The sequence below is a fragment of the Syngnathoides biaculeatus genome, chromosome 18 (genome assembly GCF_019802595.1).
Source record: "Syngnathoides biaculeatus isolate LvHL_M chromosome 18, ASM1980259v1, whole genome shotgun sequence".
Taxonomy (NCBI): domain Eukaryota; kingdom Metazoa; phylum Chordata; class Actinopteri; order Syngnathiformes; family Syngnathidae; genus Syngnathoides; species Syngnathoides biaculeatus.
Genome location: NC_084657.1, coordinates 1,464,093 through 1,482,491, shown reverse-complemented (window position 1 = coordinate 1,482,491; position 18,399 = coordinate 1,464,093). Strand labels below are relative to the sequence as shown.

At 41.8% G+C, this 18,399-nt stretch overlaps 1 protein-coding gene across 3 annotated transcripts; it reads right to left on the bottom strand.

The window, feature by feature from the left end:
• Positions 1–7,753: 7,753 nt before the first annotated feature.
• On the bottom strand, positions 7,754–18,219 carry zgc:153990 (uncharacterized protein LOC768125 homolog). 3 transcript variants are annotated; one of them, XM_061802601.1, is made up of 5 exons: positions 17,907–18,219; positions 17,215–17,413; positions 11,490–11,912; positions 8,767–8,820; positions 7,754–8,698 (listed from the first exon to the last, which is right to left on the bottom strand). In XM_061802601.1, the coding sequence occupies exons 2-5, from the start codon at positions 17,342–17,344 to the stop codon at positions 8,277–8,279; spliced, it is 1,029 nt and encodes a 342-aa protein (XP_061658585.1). In that variant the 5' UTR covers positions 17,345–17,413; positions 17,907–18,219; the 3' UTR covers positions 7,754–8,276. The 3 variants fall into 3 exon arrangements, with proteins under 3 accessions (XP_061658585.1, XP_061658586.1, XP_061658587.1); XM_061802602.1 differs by having other exon boundaries at positions 17,976–18,219; XM_061802603.1 differs by lacking the exon at positions 17,907–18,219 and adding an exon at positions 17,692–17,873.
• Positions 18,220–18,399: the final 180 nt, after the last annotated feature.

The following is an 18,399-nucleotide window of genomic DNA, read 5'->3' as shown; positions in this document are numbered from 1 at the left end:
GCTCGTTCTTGGTTGTGTTTCTTCATTTTTGTTTTTTTCTCCAACTGGAGGTGGAAACATTATGGATTATAACATTATGGGGCCCGTTTTATGCAAGGAGTACAAGTACTTCACATCATTGGTGGAGTGGCCAGTGAACCGAGCGATTTACTAGAAAGTCTTTCAAACTTAAACCCTCCTTTTCTCAAGAAGAACACTGAACTTGGTTTGTGGATGGGTCTTCATGAAGGAAAATCACCCAAAACATATTACCATAGCAACAAAGGAATGGCTCAACAAGAAGGAAGAACTCGAGCGAAAGAAAACCTGAAGCAAGAACTCCATTTTCCAAGCAGCAGTTAAGAAAGTTGAAAGCGTCGAAATCCGATGACGGACTATGAGAAACATCTCATCAGTGTGATTGTCAACAAGAGTTTTTCCATCAATAATGATTTTGTCTTTGGCTTGGAGTGCAAATACTATTTTTTTTTTTTTGCACACTTTTGACCGCTATACAGCTCATTTGTGGTTCAACATTCATGGCCCTGCATATTCATAGACTTTGCGCTCCAAGTGTTTTTTTTTTTCTTTCTCTTTTTTAAATGTATGCATTTCCACAATCGTAGAAGTTTTAAATTCTCTTCGAAATAGACGAGACGCCACATTAGACACGGCACCTTACAATGCAGTGCAAATTACATGCACACTGAGTTCCAACATTTGCCCAACAAAGTACACTTAGACACACAGTTTACACCGTTAGCATGTATGCAAGCGCGTGCTTTAATGTGTATGTAAACTACCATATGATGGTGGTCGCAAAACAGTCTGGAACTTGTTGTAAATAATAACCGAAGGAGGTCCTGAGTGCTGCCAAGCATGCGGGGAGGATATGGATGGCCTTTAAAGAACATGTTTTGTGTCAACTATTTCTCGAGTCATCCTTTTGTCTTTTTTATGATTTGCTAGTTATGCTATTCTGTTTGGTGTGGTGTGATCATTTCAGGTTTGATGTGACACCGTCAGTCGGGACCCGCCTACGCAGGAACAGTACAGTGGAAAGCCATGACTCCTCTTTGCCTTGTGAGTGCCATCATATAGTAGTTTACATACACACTGAAACGTGTGCTAGCATACATGCTAACAGTGTCACCAGTACGTTCAAGGGTACTTTGTTGGACAAGTCACACAACAATGGTGCGGATCAGGTATGCTATCCATTTTGGAGCAAACTTCAGATTTTTAAGTGCATCTTATGGTTGCAAAAATATGGTACATACCATACATAGGCATATTAATACTTCTTTTTCTTTCGGCCGGTCCCGTTAGGGGTCGCCACAGCGTGTCATCTTTTTCCATCTCAGCCTATCTCCTGCATCCTCCTCTCTAACCCCAACTGCCCTCATGTCCTCCCTCACAACCTCAATCAACCTTTTCTTTGGTCTTCCTCTCGCTCTTTTGCCTGGCAGCTCCATCCTCAGCACCCTACCACCAACATACTCACTCTCTCGCCTCTGAACATCTCCAAGCCATCTCAATTTGTTCTCTCTAACCTTGTCTCCAAAACATCCAACTTTGACTGTCCCTCTCATGAGCTCATTTCTAATCCGATCCAACCTGTTCACACCAAGCGAGAACCTCAACATCTTCATTTCTGCTACCTCCAGTTCAGCTTCCTGTTGTCTCTTCGGTGCCACCGTCTGTAATCTGTACATCATGGCCCCCGACCTCACCACTGTTTTATAAACCTTGCCCTCCATCCTGGCACATAGAATACCAGACACCTGCCGCCAGCTGTTGCAACCCGCTTGGACCCATTTCTTCACTTCACAGCACATATTGTTGACCCCAAGTATTTGAAGTCGTCCACCCTCACTATCTCATCTCCCTGTTACCTCACTCTCCCGCCTCCAACCCTCACATTCATGCACATATATTCTGTTTTACTTCGGCCAATCTTCATTCCTCTCCTTTCCAGTGCGTACCTCCATCTTTCTAACTGTTCTTCCGCCTGTTCCCTGCTTTCACTGCAGATCACAATATCAACTGCGAACATCATGGTCCAAGGGGAATTCAGTCTAACCACCTTATCCATTACTACCGCAAACAGGAAGGGGCTCAGGGCGGAACCCTGATGCAGTCCCACCTCCACCTTAAATTCTTTTGACACCCCAACGGCACATCTCACCGCTGTTCTGCTGCCCTCATACATGTCGTGTTCTATGTTCTAACATATTTCTCCGCCACACCAGACTTGCGCATGCAGTACGACAGTTCCTCTCTTGGTACTCTGTCGTAGGCTTTCTCGAGGTCTACAAAGATACAATGTAGCTCCTTCTGACCTTCTCTGTACTTTTCCACGAGCATCCTCAAGGCAAGTAATGCATCTGTGGTACTTTATCTAGGCATGAAACCGTCCTGTTGCTCGCAGATAGTTACTTCTGTCCTGGGTCTAGCCTCCACTACTCTTTCCCATAATTTCATTGTGTGGTTCATCATTTTTATTCCTTTGTAGTTTCCGCAGTTCTGAACGTCGCCTTTTTTCTTAAAAATGGTATAGGTATATTAATACTGGATCCATTATTCACAGGGGTGTAAGGAACATAACCCCCGTGAATAAGGGGGAACACTGTACTGACTATTACCGTAATCAATGAAAAACGCCAAAAATTTGAGACTGTTGGGATCAAATACTTATTTCTATATCCACCCATTTTCCAATCCACTAATCCCCACAAAGGTCGCGGGAGTGCAGGACCCTAACCCAGCTCACTCTGGGTGAAAGGAGAGAATCGCTGAATACACCCAGAACTGGTCGTGGGTCAGTCGCAGGGAAACATATCGTCAGCATCTCTGAGCAGGAATCGAGCCCACACCAAAGTCAGCAGTGTGTACCACGCCACCATCAGTGGCTCCAAATAACTATTTTCCCGTAGTATTTGCAACTGAAAAGTGCATGTGTTTTTGTATGTTAGGTTATTTGTCACCAAAGGCTTTGCGTTATGCGTTGTATCGATCCACATGTCCTGATGCGTATCGCTGTGGTGGCGGTGGTGACCACCCCCGTAGTCTTTGTGTCAGCTGAGCAGATGGACAATGGAGCCGCTCCGTTGTCGTATGTATTAGTTGGAAGGAGCGCGACATAAGCACGCCACGGGGCATGAGAACCAGAGTGGAATCAAGTCGTCCCCCAGCGGATCCCCCATTAGAGAGGCCAGCATCTGCCTCGTCTGCGGCTCACCGAGAGCAGCTTGAAAACCTTATCCCCAAGGACACATGAAGGAAAAAGGGGGCGTTGCAGCAAACCTGACCCATGCAGGCTCTCTCTCTCTCGAGAGAGAGAGAGAAGAGTCAACCTGCTGCGGCCACAGCAACAGCCCTCACTTACTCTCTGATGGCGAGACAATAAGTTGTGTACTTTAGGGGTCGCGCATGAGAATGAATGCGGTCGGCCTTCATCTGCACGCATATAATTTGGTGTATTGGTGGATCTCATTACGATGCTCGGCAAGCAGTACTCGGCACTAAAAGGCGAGCGCGCCGCGGAACCCCATTGGGCAGATTTACCAGTTGAATCAATGGAGGGCACCACGTGTCTGCGTGTATTGTGAGGCAAATCAGTAGGGGAAATACTGTACAATACACATTTTCCCGATAGTTTGTCACATAGAAATGTACTTTCCATTTCTTTTTGTGCTAACTTTGCCTCAAAGTCTTCGACAAATAGGAACTGTATGGCGAGAGTAACACTTTAGCAGGGTAGATAGAACCTATCGACAATTGTGCCGAATTTGAGCCTCCCTCCTCCAATCGCATTTACCGAGGCCCTATTTTCATATACTGTATCTCTCAAAGATTACAGAATGCATGTACTTTAGTTTAACTACAGTAACAAAATACCGTACCCCGCACATGCTGTGTTAGAAACACTGCTAAAGAAACTTCCTGAAAGCTATTTCGACTGCCAGTGTCACAAAGTGAATGTCAATAAAAAGCGGCCATGTCAAGGTGAGGCTCCTTGAAAATCACAGAGCATGTCGGTTTTCTATTAATTTTTGTCAATAAACAGCAGATGTGCGATTATGCTTTTGAGACGGGGCCCACTCCCGACGCCTCATTTCCACCTTTCCTGCTCCCCTAATCCAGACACTCATGCAGTCGCTTCTGGAGCAGATGGGAGATGAAAGGGAGGGTGGGAGGATCCCGGGCATGCAGACAGCAGGCATTAAAAACCGAAGAGAAAGAGAGGGCGCAAAGGTCAACTGTGGCTAGGGAAAGAGGGAGGAAACCCACAGAAGGACAGATCGATATATAAATTTATCCGCTTTCTGTCAGATGGCAACAAGTTCTTTCAGCTTTCAAGAAATATGAGACTTATTTTCAACTAACCTGGTAGCTAAAATCAATTTCTATTGTGACTACAATGTCGAAAAAAATCACTTTGAAAGATTTCTGATTCTGTTCACGATCGTGGTGGTGCAAAAGCAAAAACTAAACGAAACTGAAAGACAAAAGAAAAGAAAAAAAAATCAGCGTTCTAAATTTTTGATTGGGAGAGTTACTGGTCGAAGGTTTTAGAACATGCTATTTTTTTTTTTTTCTTTTCAGTTTTTGTCTTTAACGTGAAAGTCAAGGTGTTCAAGTCCAACGAAAGGCCTCACATTTATGGGAATGGTTTTTGATTTCCATTTTAGAGATGATGCCAAGAGTGTGTTCAGCAGTCATGCCCAAATGTAAATCAAAGGTTTAGAATACATTTTTGTTTATTTTCAAGTTCATTTGTTCCATGCTTTCATTTCCAAGTCAAGTGAGAAATTCCACAACGTGATTTTCATTTTAAAAAAAATCAGCTTGGAAAACTTGGGGCAACTAAAACCTTCGCGCAGTCATGTTGTTGCCAGCAAGTAGAGGAGCCCAATAGATGAGTTAACTTCCACTGTGCTGCAGTTATTTGTATACAGTAAATTACCACCTGAATGACTTCTGTATCAAAAGTATGGATTTTTGCAGTTGAGAATCTATTCTAGAGTACACGAAACCAACAAACCAAACAAAGTTACACTTCACAACCTGATCTAAATAAATCTCGGTGAATGATTCCAAACAAAATTGCTCGCGAAAGACTCTAAATGGGAATAACTTTTTCCAATATTTTGCTGACCTAGTAAAAGATAATGGTGGTCAGGCTGAAGCTCCTCTGGGGCAGACTCCAGCTGGTCCTTTTGTTCTCCCTTGGAATCCTGCCACGTGATGCAACCAGAAAGAGTCTTGAAGGTTCATACGTCTCATTTAACAAGACCCTTGAAATGCGACACTGACTCGAGTTCAGCTTGGTACAGACAAATTGATAATCAGACTGATTTTTTAGGTGAAATTCCCCCTTTCAATCAGTCTGACCTGGTACACAGAAAAGGATTTTTCATCCATCCATCCATTTTCAGAACTGCTTATCCTCACGAGTATCACGGGAGTGCTGGAGCCTATCCCAGCTATCTTTGGGCAGGAAGGCGGGTACACCCTGGACTGGTTGCCAGCCAATCGCAGGGCACGTGGAGACAGACAACAGTCGTTTGAACTCCGGTCCTCGGAACTGTGAGGCCAACGCTCTACAGCTGCTCCACCGCGCTGCCTTAAAAAAAAATCATACATTGTGATTTCTGGATTTTTCTCTCAAAGTGGACATCCACCTAAGATAAAAAAAAAAAAAAAAAAATACAGACCCCCTCCATGATTTCAAAGTGGGAGAACTTGCAAAATCGCAAGGTGCTCAAATAATTGTTTTCCTCACTGTACATACAGACAGACAGCAAGGTGGTGCCTCGTAGTTCTGGAAACTGGGGTTCAAACTGTGTGCGGGGTTTGTATGTTCTCCCTGTGCCTGCTTGGGTAACCCGGTAAGCAGGTTAGCGGACTTCGTGTGTGGTAACTAGATTAGCATGTTTAGCACCCCTAATGTGGGCCACGCCCCTTCAGACACGGAAGCTCTTTTCAAAGAAGAGAACAATTCACAATCGAGTCAAGTGTCCGGGGATATCTTATCCTATCGTTTCGAGCCATATTTAGATGATATGCGGATCACTTCTAATTAACACCAGACTCCCCGACAGTATGTAGTGTACTCAGCCGCGAGCGATCACAACGCCTCGGCCCGGGTGCGACGAGCCGGTCGCAGCTTTGGGGGGAGTGGCACCGAGGTGGCTCATCGAGGCGCCGAGCCGGGCCGCTTTACGGCGTTGTCGTCGCTTGCGGCATAAACAAATGTTCATCGCTGCCGCGTGCTATGAACACACCGTAAAGCGGCCCGGCTCGGCACCCTGATAAGACACCTCGGCGCCAAAGATGAGCCACCCTGCCGAAGCCGTGCTGGTCCGCGAGGCATGATGCGTCACGGCAGCCTTCTCGGGCGAGCCCGACGCGGAAGCCGTCCGACGCGCACGTCGACGCATTTAGCACCCTTGTCGTACGTACGCGGATCTTTTGTTACATTCTGAGAGACTGATTACGTGGTCCGCCCCAAAGTATTATTTTTTTAGTAGCTGTATACACACCTACCTGTCATTTGGAACCTACGAAGCTCTCGTCCTCTGCACCCGTGCAATCCATTTTTCATGACGAACCGGGTCTCTTGCAGACTTATGAAGGGTAAATCCATCCTCCCGAGTGTTCAAGCAATGTCCAGCAATGCAACGAGCCGGCATTTTGGCTAACACGAAGGAACAACGAGCTACCTTCCCCGGAGGTAAACTTAATAGAAACAAACAAATCCACTTGAGAGCGTTCCTGCCATGTACGTCACTTCCTGCTTCTTCTCAAAAACAAATCCCTCTGGAGGATTTTCATGGCGGGAGTTACAAAAAGCTGTATACGTCAAAATCTTGTTTTATGGTTTAAAAAAAAAAAAATGCATAGGTCCATGTCGGCTGCGGTTTTTTTTCCATTAACAACATACTAAAAATCATGCATTTCATGACAGTGGCCCTTTAAGTCTCAGTTATTTGAAACCAACTCGCTCACACCAAGGAAGTGACAGAAGGAAGAATCACAATATGCATCTTTGTGTATGGGTTGTCAATTGGTGTGTAAAAGTATTCATTTGATAACTCATGTACAATATCTTTCACAGTAACCAACCGTTTCAGATTGTTGAGAGACAATGTATCTATGTCCTCTGTTGGTGTGCAGTATACTATGAAGCTCTCAAGACTTATATAAATTACTTACCTGACACACAGAAATTGCCGTCATTCTGTTGTGCCTGTATGACGTCTCCCAAATCATTCACTTTATTAATATGACAAAGAAGCGTTCCCCTCGTGTAGTAACCAAGAAATGCTAACAGTTAGCCAAGCTTCGAGCTGTCTAAGTCGGAAAAAAATTTGAGTTGTTTTTTTTTTTTTTTCCCTCCATCAAGTGGCGTGAGTAATTCTCAATATTTGGCTGACTGGACTCAATTAAAAGAAAAGTGGTTACTTTTCTCTTGGTTTCTCTTTTAGTAACTGTACCACAGCGCTCTCTGGTGGAATAAAGTTCATAAATTGGGAGGTCTTCAGGGTTACACCAAACAACTTTAAAAGTGTTTTTCTGAAGTGAAAAATATACCTTTACGGGATTTTTTTTTTCATTTTCTTCCCATTATTTTGACTTTAAATGTTTGTATATGCTCAATAAAGCCTTAAAGATTTTAGTCTCTGATGTATAAAGTACAATATGTCAAATTGGGGAAAAAAAAAATAGAGCAAGAACTCTGTTCCAAAGTCATAAGTGATGACCGGGGAAAAAATGCTAAAATTTTTTACACATAGTTTATTTGACGCCTAAAAGAAAATGCTTCACTTTTTTGGATATTCTAATATATAATGCAGGATAGGATTTAAAAATAAGAAGTATAGCTTTAAGATATTATGGACCATATAATGGTCAGGTGCTGAAAACTACTCTAGGTTACAGTACACGTGATACTCTATACTCAGACACAAGGGAACACTTATGGACAGAACGCACTGAATATGACACAGCTCAAATTCAATGACCCATTCTTGAATACCAGCAATAAAACGAAAGCCTTAGAAAAGTGATACATGCTTTACAATGCAGTGACAGAAATATCACTCTCAGTAGCAAAACAAACAGTTCCATTAAAATCCTCAGACAGGCTTTCTAACCGTAAATTGTCTCTACTCGTGGAATATCTGTCGAGTCCTGTCATAAATACAGTAACCAGTGTAAAATCCAAAGGAAATGGAAGGTTTTAGAGGCTGTCGGCCATATATACTGTATAAAGTCTGGCAACTTGAATGCTATAATGCAGGTCGTCCATTCAGTTTATCATGCATGAGAGTGATGGTGCTCCCTGTAAAGTCTCGAAGAACCTGGACCGTTTCTCTTTGGAGCTGCAGGGACTCTCGCACAAACTCCTGCTGCGTCTCTGCGAGTTGCTGCACTGACTCGGACAGGAGCTCGAGGGAGCGTGAAACCGTTTCCAGCAGGACGTTGGTGGCGTGTTGCTCCTGGAGGCTGAGTGATGCATTTTGAAGCATGCTTTCCCTCGCATTGAGGCTGGGCTGACCAGTGATCGGAAGTGAGCCTGTCGAGGTCGAAGCTCCGGAGGAAATAGGAGCCTGTTCTTCTTTCTGGAGACCGTTGTTTCCTTGATGATCCCCTCTTAGTTTCGGAGCCTGACTTGAAGGCAGCGCATCATCTTTATGGTCATCATCCCAGTCTGGCAAAGAAAAATATTGTAACGTAAAGCACTTTCCTTCAAACTGGATCCTCTTCATGACAACTCACCTTCTGAAGCAGGTATTTCAAACTGCATGTCAAATGCAGTCTGTGATGTGTCCCCTGGAAAGAGAAAAAGATCAGAATGAAATGACATTTTTTCTTCTTGGGGAGGAAGCAAAGTATCACAATGAAGTGGGAAATTTATTTGGACACTGATAACGCAGACAAGAAACGTATGGTGCATAAAAGTTGACTGTCAGTCATCCTCGTTTCCTCACTTCAGTTTTCCCTGCCTCCGTCACACTTATTCCACTTCTCGAACACAATCCTTTCCATAAGCCTGCTTGAAAACCAAAACGTTTGAAAACCGAAGCACGTTTTTCCATTATAATTAATGGAAAACGAATTAATGCGTTCCAAGCCTAAAAAAATATTTTTAGAGCGATTTTTTTTAAGCTTTTGCTCATAATAAACTGCATAGTAGAAATACATGCATAGTTTAAATTCTTTAAATAATCAAATCGAAGAAATATATTTATTTTTTGCTTAAAATGTATGCTTTAGCCTAGTAGAGTATACTAGACTGGGGGTGCATTGCCGTATCTGTAGCGACTCAGCCCCAGCCTTTGTAAAACTTTTTTTTTTTTTTTATTAACAAAAGTGCAGAATTAGTTTGAACAAGCAATAATGAGGAGGAAAAAAGTTCTTTTATTTACACAGAAAGTACGTAAGGTAAAAAAAAAAAAAATGCACCTAGAGGTAGGATTAATGGAACAAAAGACTTAAAAAGAAAAGAAGGCTTGATCTTGCAATCACCGCTAGCATTACCACATAAAAAAAAGCGTAAACCTGTCCTTCATATGTTTGTGGCTTGGCATCAACTTTTCCTCCGTGATGTAGGTTCTTCGTGGCATTTTCTTACAGAATTGACCTGTTTCGTCACAGTTGAAAACTTGCTGGGGAAGGTAATCCTCAGCCTCGACGAAACGAGCAAACTCGGCTTTGAACTTTTCCGCGGCGGCCTGATCCGAAGTTGCAGCCTCCCCGAGTGTATCCCACTTCTTTAGCGGAAATTTTCGAACCATCCTCGACTTGCTTTGAATTCAAAGCCCTCCGGAACTAGACTGGGGTCTTTTCTTTTTAAATCTGTATACAGATTTCGAGCTTTGGCGCAAATCCTCTCATCGCCAACACTATCCCCGGCTAACTGCTGCTCGCTCACAAAAATAAGAAGCAACTTTTCGACTTCCTCCGAGATTTGTGGCCTCTGCTTGGTCAACACGGTTGCTCCCTTAGCAACATCACTTGCTTTGAGGGCATCCTTGTGTTTCAGGATAGTGCTGAACGTCGATTTCGCCATGCCACACTTCTTCGATAGCTCAGAAACACGCACACCAGAGTCGTATTCGGCTATCAAATCCTTCTTGAAGTTGACAGTTTTACGCACCACTTTCCTTTTTTCAGTACCGCCAGTGCCAATTGCTTTCTTTGGAGCCATGATCGGGGGTTAATGTTGCTCAATTTGAAGAAGAAAAAAAAAAAAAAAAGTAACGACAGTACTAGGAAACGTCTGCGGACAGCGGAGTGTGTGAGTCATCTGGTTGCGCTGCGCCGCTCGCGTTACGGGTTTTCCGTTTTTTTTTCGGGGGTGCGTTCGAAAGCACAAGAACAAATTGTCGCGGGTCAGTTGGTCAGGGTGTTCGAATAGCGATTTTCGTTCGAAAACCAAAGCAAAAAAAAAAAAAAAAAAAAAAAAAAATCTCACTTTACCTCCAAAAACCGATTTGTACGAAAACCAACACACGTCGTCAGGTTGTATTTAGCGATATCGCGGTCATTAGATAGTGTACCTGTATAATATTTACAACTTTAAATTTGAATTGAAATATTGCCCATGCAGTGAATGTTTTATGATGAGGACGTTTCTACACTGTCATGCACTATGTAAAGATATAAGCCATTTCAGAGTAATTCCTTTTTAAAATTGAACTAGGATTGTACTTGAATCAAAATAATATAATTAGATGCTTTGTAATTAATTCATCTCGATTTATCACATTTTACAAACAATACTTGCCCAAAAAAAGCAACCTGGTTTAATTTCATTTTGGTGGATGACTGAATCAAGTAATTGACACAGACAGAACTAAGGTTAACTATCAAGCAATACATTTAATTGCAATTCATTACAAAATAGTATAAAAACAAATATCTGCAATAAATATGAAATAGCTTAAGTTAAAGTTTAATTTTAGGACAGCTTTTTATTGCAGTATTTCCTTTAAATGGTTTCTGCGTGACAGTTGAATCACATCAGAGCGTCTATGGCTATGTGGTATGAAAACTCCTTTTTGGATATTTTTAAAAGAAAACCACACTTATCAAGGCTTCCATCGTGTATTTTTTTTAAAGAAGTTTTCCTCCCATTACTCCTTGCAACTCTCTTTCATCCAATTCCTCCATCTTGGTAGCAAGGTTCTAAAATGAGTGTCAGTTTAATTGGTGTATCAGAAAATCATGCAGAGATTCTGTGTTGTTTGGACCACAAAATGCAATTAAAATTTTACCTTAAAAAACCCCAACTAATTATTATGTTTGCAAGTAATTAATCACGATTAATGCATTTACTGTCTTACACTAATTTGAACCTATCGGAAGCCTAGCAGTATTGTGAAACACGTTGTGGTTAAATTTGGGCATCTTCCTCTCTGTAATTTTCTACTCTTTCTTTTTTAGAAAATGTAACCAATTCCAGAAATGGTAGTAGGAAAACGGATCCCATTTGCTACCTGACTGGGGAAATCCACTTGAAGAATAAGACATCGGCGGCGGCAAAGACAACTCGTCAGCACCGTTGGGTGAACTCTGCATTCCAACCATGTCGTCCTCGTCCATTTCTTCAACATAGTCATCATCGTAAAGTGGGCCCAAGTCACTGTTGATCTGGTCTTCCTGATCCATCTCCAGAATCTGGAGCACGACTTTCTCTGTTTGATTAAGGTCTTTAGAAAGACGTGAATTGATGCCCCGGTTCGGCACCTTGCCCGACCGCATGGCAGCAACTTTTCGCTTGGTGTCACACTTCAGGTCTGACCATTTCTTCACAACTTCAATGACCTCTCGCTGGCACTCGCCGATCTCATTGACACGGGCTGCAATTTCAGCCCATGTGCGCTTCTTGACGTCTGTTCCCACACCGCGGTTGAATTTTCCTTGGGGTGGAAAAAAAAACAACAACAACAAGATGACTTTAAACACTTCTGTTTAAGACATCAAACACACTACTGAACATTTAAGAATTTTCAAAATAATGATAAATAAATTAATATTTCGGGAGTAGAATGGGCTACTGTGTGGTATTGATAATGGATTTACAGTGTGTGTGTGTCAAGTGACACAATAGTTTTTCAAGAAAACTGATTGTAACTGTACACTGTAACTACAGTATACAAAAGAATAGAATGTCATGAAAAAGTTCATTTAAATAAATTTCATTAAAATTTTTTGATTTCCAGAGATTATAGATTCAGGGCCCACAGTTTAAAGAATTTCTCGGGTTGGTTTATTTTTAGAGAATTTGGGATTCCAGCTCATAAAACCCACAAAAATCAGGAATTCAAACATTTAGAATACTGTGAAGAAATCATCATTTGCTTCTTAGTTTTTGAAGAAAAAAAAAAAAAAACAATACATCAAAATATGGGAGCGGCACAGGGGCTCAGCTGGTAAAGCGGTGGCCTCACAGTTCTGAGGTCCCGGGTTCAATCCCTGACCCGCCTGTGTGAGTTTGCATGTTTTTCCCTCCGGGCACTCCGGTTTCCTCCCACATTCCAAAAACATGCAACATTAATTGGACACTCTAAATTGCCCCGAGGTGTGACTGTGAGTGCGGCTGTTTGTCTCAATGTGCCCTGCGATGCTGGCAACCAGTTCAGGGTGTACTCGGCCTCCTGCCCGTTGACCGCTGGGATAGGCTCCAGCACTCCCCGCGACCCTCGTGAGGATAAGCGGCAAAGAAAATGGATGGATGGATCAAAATATGGGACTTTCAAAATGATGTGTAATACTTGATTAGGAATCCCTTTGAGTTAATCGTTGCCTTGATGTAATATCGCCTGCGAGTTATGGAAGCCCAGATTCCGTTGATGCTCACAGTCCGTTCTTTTTGGATCTGGTGCCCCTCCTTTTCCTCTTGATAATACCCTATAGATGCTAAATGGAGTTTAGATCTGGAGAGCAGGGTGACCGGTCAAAGCACTGAGATTGCACAGGCATTAAACCGGTTTTGGTGCATCTGGCGATCTCTGATAGCATCTTGAATCTTCTCTGTTTGATAATCCGCTGAAGCCCACGGGCATCTGTTTTCCTGGTGTATCTCCTCCTGCCACATTTTGTCCTTCCAGTGGACACACTATGAACCGCCAGCCTCCTGAACGATGAACGTTTATGGTTTATGGTTTACCCATCCTGTGGAGGGTATCAATGATGGGTCTTCTGGCCAGTTGTCATCATGTCTGCAGCCAACTGAGACAATTACACCAAACTAAAGCAATTTAATGACAATTGGGGAAACCCGAGCAGTTGCGTTGAGTTCAGTAGTTGACAGTTAACATTTATGGCCCGCAAAATTTGGGCTGATGTCTTTAAAGTATTAATTTTTTTTTCCCAATTCCCGATTTTGTGGATTATATGACCTGGTAGCACAAATTATGTAAAAATTAACAAACACTTGACATTGTTTCGATTCTTGAGGTCCATAAAGGTAGCTCACAGGACCTTGACAATTTCAAGACTGCTTGTGTGGAGGAATGGGCCAAAATCATCACAGAGAAATGCAGGAAACTCATTTCTCCATAAAGGAAGTATATTGATACAAACAAAAGCTTTTGTTCAAAGTATGACATTTTCTTTTTACTTTCTTTGTATGCATAGATAACCTGGGGCGTTCCCAACATCTGGGGAAATTTTCATGTCAATAGCATCATTATAAATATATTGGTGTTAAAGACTTCTTTCAGCCACTGGATACACAAATGGAAATACATTTGTTTGCCTCTTCCAATTTTTTCATCACGTTTCCAATCATCAAACAAATTTAAATCAGTCAAAGACAACACGAGCAAACATAAAAGGTAGATTTTAAACAGTTTTTATTATCAAGGGGGAAAAAAAACCCAAACCTACATGTGTGAAAAAACATTTTGATGATGCCACACTACTTTTGGGAAAATACTCTGGTCTGACGGGACAAAAGTTGAACTTTTTGGAAAGAGTGCGTCCCTCTAGATCTGGTGTAGAAGTCACAATATTTCAGGAAGACAACATCATTCAAACAGTAAAATGTGGTGGTGGCAGTGTCTTGGAGGTTCAAGACAGTGTGATAAGTGGAACCATGAATTCATCTGTCTTAAAAAAAAAAAAAAAAAAAAATAAGCGTGTTCTTTTCGTGACCTCAAACTGTAATAAATTCGGGTTTTGCAGGAGGACAATGATCAGAAACATACCAGTAAGTCCACCTCTGAATGGCTTGAGAAAAACACCCAGGCCAAAAAAAAAAATAATTCCCCCTAATCCTGATAACAGGTTGAGTCACCCTCAGCATCAACAACCAAAACCAAACACGGTCTATAAATGACAATGACTCTTTCACATCAATGCAGAGATCGAGTATGTGAGCCTCTTTGCATGATTGTTTTAATTCAGCAACACTGCAGGGTTTTCAAGCACAAACAGCCTCTTTGATGCCACAACATTTAAATTTGATTTAAGTACAGACTCCAACTAGGCCTTAACAAAATCTTCATTGTCCTGCTACAAACCCAACCTTGATGTCACAAACTCATTGTCACAGACAGGGGACTAGGGATAGGACCCAAATGCAGGACTCCGAAGTAAGGGCATGGTTTCTAAGTTTGGGTTAATTCCCGGCAGAGGTCATACACAGGTAAGCAGTCCAAAAAAGGCAAAGGCACAAAAAAATGTGCCAGATGGCAAGATCCAAAAACATGAAAACGAGGTCAGATAACTACAAGGCAAAAACGTGGAAAAACAAAACTTGACTTGACTATGGCTGTGGCGGCACAGGAATGCTGGGACGTGGTAACGAGGCAAATCACTCACAAGAAGCTCGTAAACAGACGCTAGAGTCACACAATGAATTGGCAACTACTGACACCACATACGAAGCTTAAATACATGGCACAATTAGTTCCAACGAGGCACTGCTGCACACGGCAGTTGCGTGACCACCCCTCTGAAACTGGTGGACTTTTTTTCTGGTAAAGACCAGAATTCATGGCCCCATCAATTACAGCAAGTCCTGAAGGAGAAAACAGCTCCTAATCATCACACTACCGCCATGTTTGACAGCTGGCAGGATGTTCTCTTTCCTGAAATGCTATGTTACATTTCAATCAGATGTGACAAGATGCACACATACCAATAACTTTTCTGTTGTTAATCCATCGAATATTCTCCCAAAAGGTGTTTTTATAACTCAAGGGTAAGATGAGGCTTTTTTTTTTTTTTTTTTTTTTATGGTCAGTAGTGGTTTCGCCTTGGAACTCTGCCGAGGATGCCATTTTTGCCCAGTCTCTTCTCCAGTGTTGACTCATGAACACCAACCTTAATTGACCCCTCCGTACAGGGCACATAACCACGCCTCCTGAAGTGACGTCACGCCACGTGCGCTGACGTAAGACAAACAGTAAAAATGGCAAATACAATACAATACATTCTGAACTGAGACAGACTCCATGCTTCTCATTTCATTCAAATCAACGATATATGATAGATTCTAAATACAATACATTTTTAACTGAGAGAGACGCCATGCTTCTGATTTCATTCAATCATTCACACGCAGCAATGTTATGCTCGCGAAGAACGTCTCATTCATTTATTTATACGAGACGTGTATTGAAAATCAAATTTAGGGCATACCTTCGTGCAAACACCGTCTGGTTAAGCTTCGGCCGCGAGCCGGCAAGAAAATCGATATGTTTGTGCAGTCTGATCATCGCTAAATATCGCTCAACAAAGAATAAGTGTGTCAAATCGTTCACACGCAGCAATGTTATGCTAGCGGAGAACGTCTCATTCATTTATACGAGACGTGGATTGAAAATCAAATTGCAAACATATGTGTTCCGGTTGATATTAGATGGATTTAGTTGATGATGCGGTCTTCCACAAAGTTTGATCCATCAAAGGCATTTTTCGCACTGGGTCTTCGGTTTTGGAAAGGGTACGAATCGAACTCCACCAACTAGCCTTTCAGGATACCTGTCGTCACTATTACAAAGTCCGTGACTACACCTCTTAACCATATCTATTGTTAAAGAACCCAAATACGCGATAAAACGCTAACTAAACCTATACTGGACCATGCAATGTTGTCTGAGAAAATGGCGGGAGCAAAAAGGGGCTTTGGTTTATGCAGATCTCTGGCCTCTGATTGGTCAGTGACGCGGATTGCCCAATATCCACGGAGGGGTCAATTGAATCAAGGGAGGCCTGCATGTCTTTAGATGTTGTCCTCGGTTCCCCTGCGACCCCCTGAATGGGTCTTCGTTGTGCTTTCGGGGTAATTTTTGTCAGCGGGCCACTCCTGGGCAAGTTCACCACTATTCCATGTTTTGTTTTATTTTTAGATCACGACTCTCACTGTGGTTCACTGGAGTTCTAAATCTGTAAAATGGCTTTGTAACTTTTTCATGACTGATAAATGTAAATTACTTTATTTCTATTGAATTTCTTTGGATCACATAAAATTTTGTGGGAGCTTTTTGAGATCTTTGGTCTGATTTCGTTTTGTCAGACAAGTTCAATTTAAAGTGGGTGTGATCAGTGAAAATGAACTCAATTGTTTCAACCAAAAAATGTGATTCACCAGTTAATTCGCGATTTAACAAGGGAGGGAATTACTTATTATAAAAGGGTCATGCAGTTTTGAATAGTTTTTCACTGCTTAATGAATAGAATCACCAATTATAAACTGCGTTTTATGTTGACTTGGGTTATCTTTGCCTGGTATTTACAATAGTATGATGATATTAAACACTAAAGTGGACAAATTAAAAAAAATAATATTGTAATTTAAAAAAAAAAAAAATCAGGAAGAGGGCAAATACTTTCCTCCCCCACACTGTGTAAGTAATACATGCTATTTGGGCACTTGAAACTGCAGTATGCAGCTATAAAATTATTTAGTAAATTAAGAGTGCACTACTTGGCAGCAACCAGCAGAGGCTGCTGGTTGGTCTCAACTTGAGATCAGAGAACATGACAGCTATGCCATTTTTAAAGTCAACGTATAACTGGTACATTTTTAACACACTACTTAGTACTTGGAAATTTAAAGAACATAGACGAGCACTAAAAAACAGTCGTCAAATTCCCATCTATACTTGAAAGAGCGTTTGAGCTTTATTACGTTTTGTTGAAGCAAGATACTGTGAAGTCATTGGAAAGCGGGTTCACCAACCACAATAGGATAATTATTAGAAGACATACCCACGACCACAGAGCGATGTTTCCTCACTTCATCCAAAAGTATGTGGACCTCACTGAAAGTGAAACGGGCTTTCCTTTTTTTAAAGCGTATAACACTGTCCTGGTTGAAGAGTAATGTTGAAGACATCATCCACAAAACAGCGTCAGTGGTTCCTCTGCTGCTTTCTATTCACCTCTCAACACCAACTTCCAGATGAGTCTGTCAAAGGGTAGATAATTACACTGATTGTTATAATAGTACAATAACTGAACCTTGGCTTTAAAATTAGGTGTTAACGTTGTACATTACAGAGACAATATATTTTACAGACACCGGTTTCAAATGACTGTATGCTTTTTTCCTGACAAACATTTGGAAACGTCGGCACTTTCAGCTCGTCTAGTTATCTAGCAGCGATAGCTAATGCTAACTTGAACTCAGGTTTGCAGTGTTCATTTATCCTGACCTCGTGAACTGTCAATTGCTAATGTACATACACGGCAGAGATCGGTGATTCGGAAGGCGTTTTTTGTTGTTGACTGTCACAGCTTCGAGGCATCACTGATAGTCAAGCTCAGCTATGCTTTCTCTTTGAAGCAAGACAGCGACGGCTAATGCTGATACTAGGCTAATAAAGAGCAGTTTTCACTCATGTCGTCTAGTGTACGGTCGGTCAACTTCCAAACACGCAACCAAACAAGTCACAACTCACCTGAACGCTCAGAAAATGATATTTGCTCTTGAAGTGTGTATATATCTATATATATATAAACGTGCTTACCAACAAGCTAGCTATTGTAAAGCTAGCGTGAATACTCCCATCCAGACTATGTCCGGTGACTTTGGTCAGGAAGGTAGTCTTAAGAGCGATTCTGGTTTATTGCTCGAATACTTTTGCGATATAACGACCCTCAACGCCCTTGTGATATACGAATACGACTTTTTGGTATATTATGAATCAGGTCTTTGTCTTTGCCTGACATTTTCTATATTGTAAGACGTGCTCTTGTTTTGAAGGGCAATAGAGAGAAAGAGAGAGAGGCAGGGCGAGAGCGAGAGAGAGAGAGCGAAAGAGAGAGAGAGAGACCACTTTGATTGGAATTTAATTGCAAAATCTGAGTTGACTATTATTTGAAATTAAGTACGCAACTTGTTCGCCTACAAATATTTTCAGGAAAGCACGTGGTATTCCCTTAATGTGTTAG

Excerpts from the sequence above, each read along its gene's own strand:
- zgc:153990 (XM_061802601.1), bottom strand. The coding sequence starts at position 17,344 with ATGATGTCTTCAACATTACTCTTCAACCAGGACAGTGTTATACGCTTT. Across the intron at positions 11,913-17,214 it reads ACATCGCTCTGTGGTCGTGG|GAAAATTCAACCGCGGTGTG; the intron begins GTATGTCTTCTA and ends TTCCACCCCAAG. Across the intron at positions 8,699-8,766 it reads TGAAATACCTGCTTCAGAAG|ACTGGGATGATGACCATAAA; the intron begins GTGAGTTGTCAT and ends TTTCTTTGCCAG.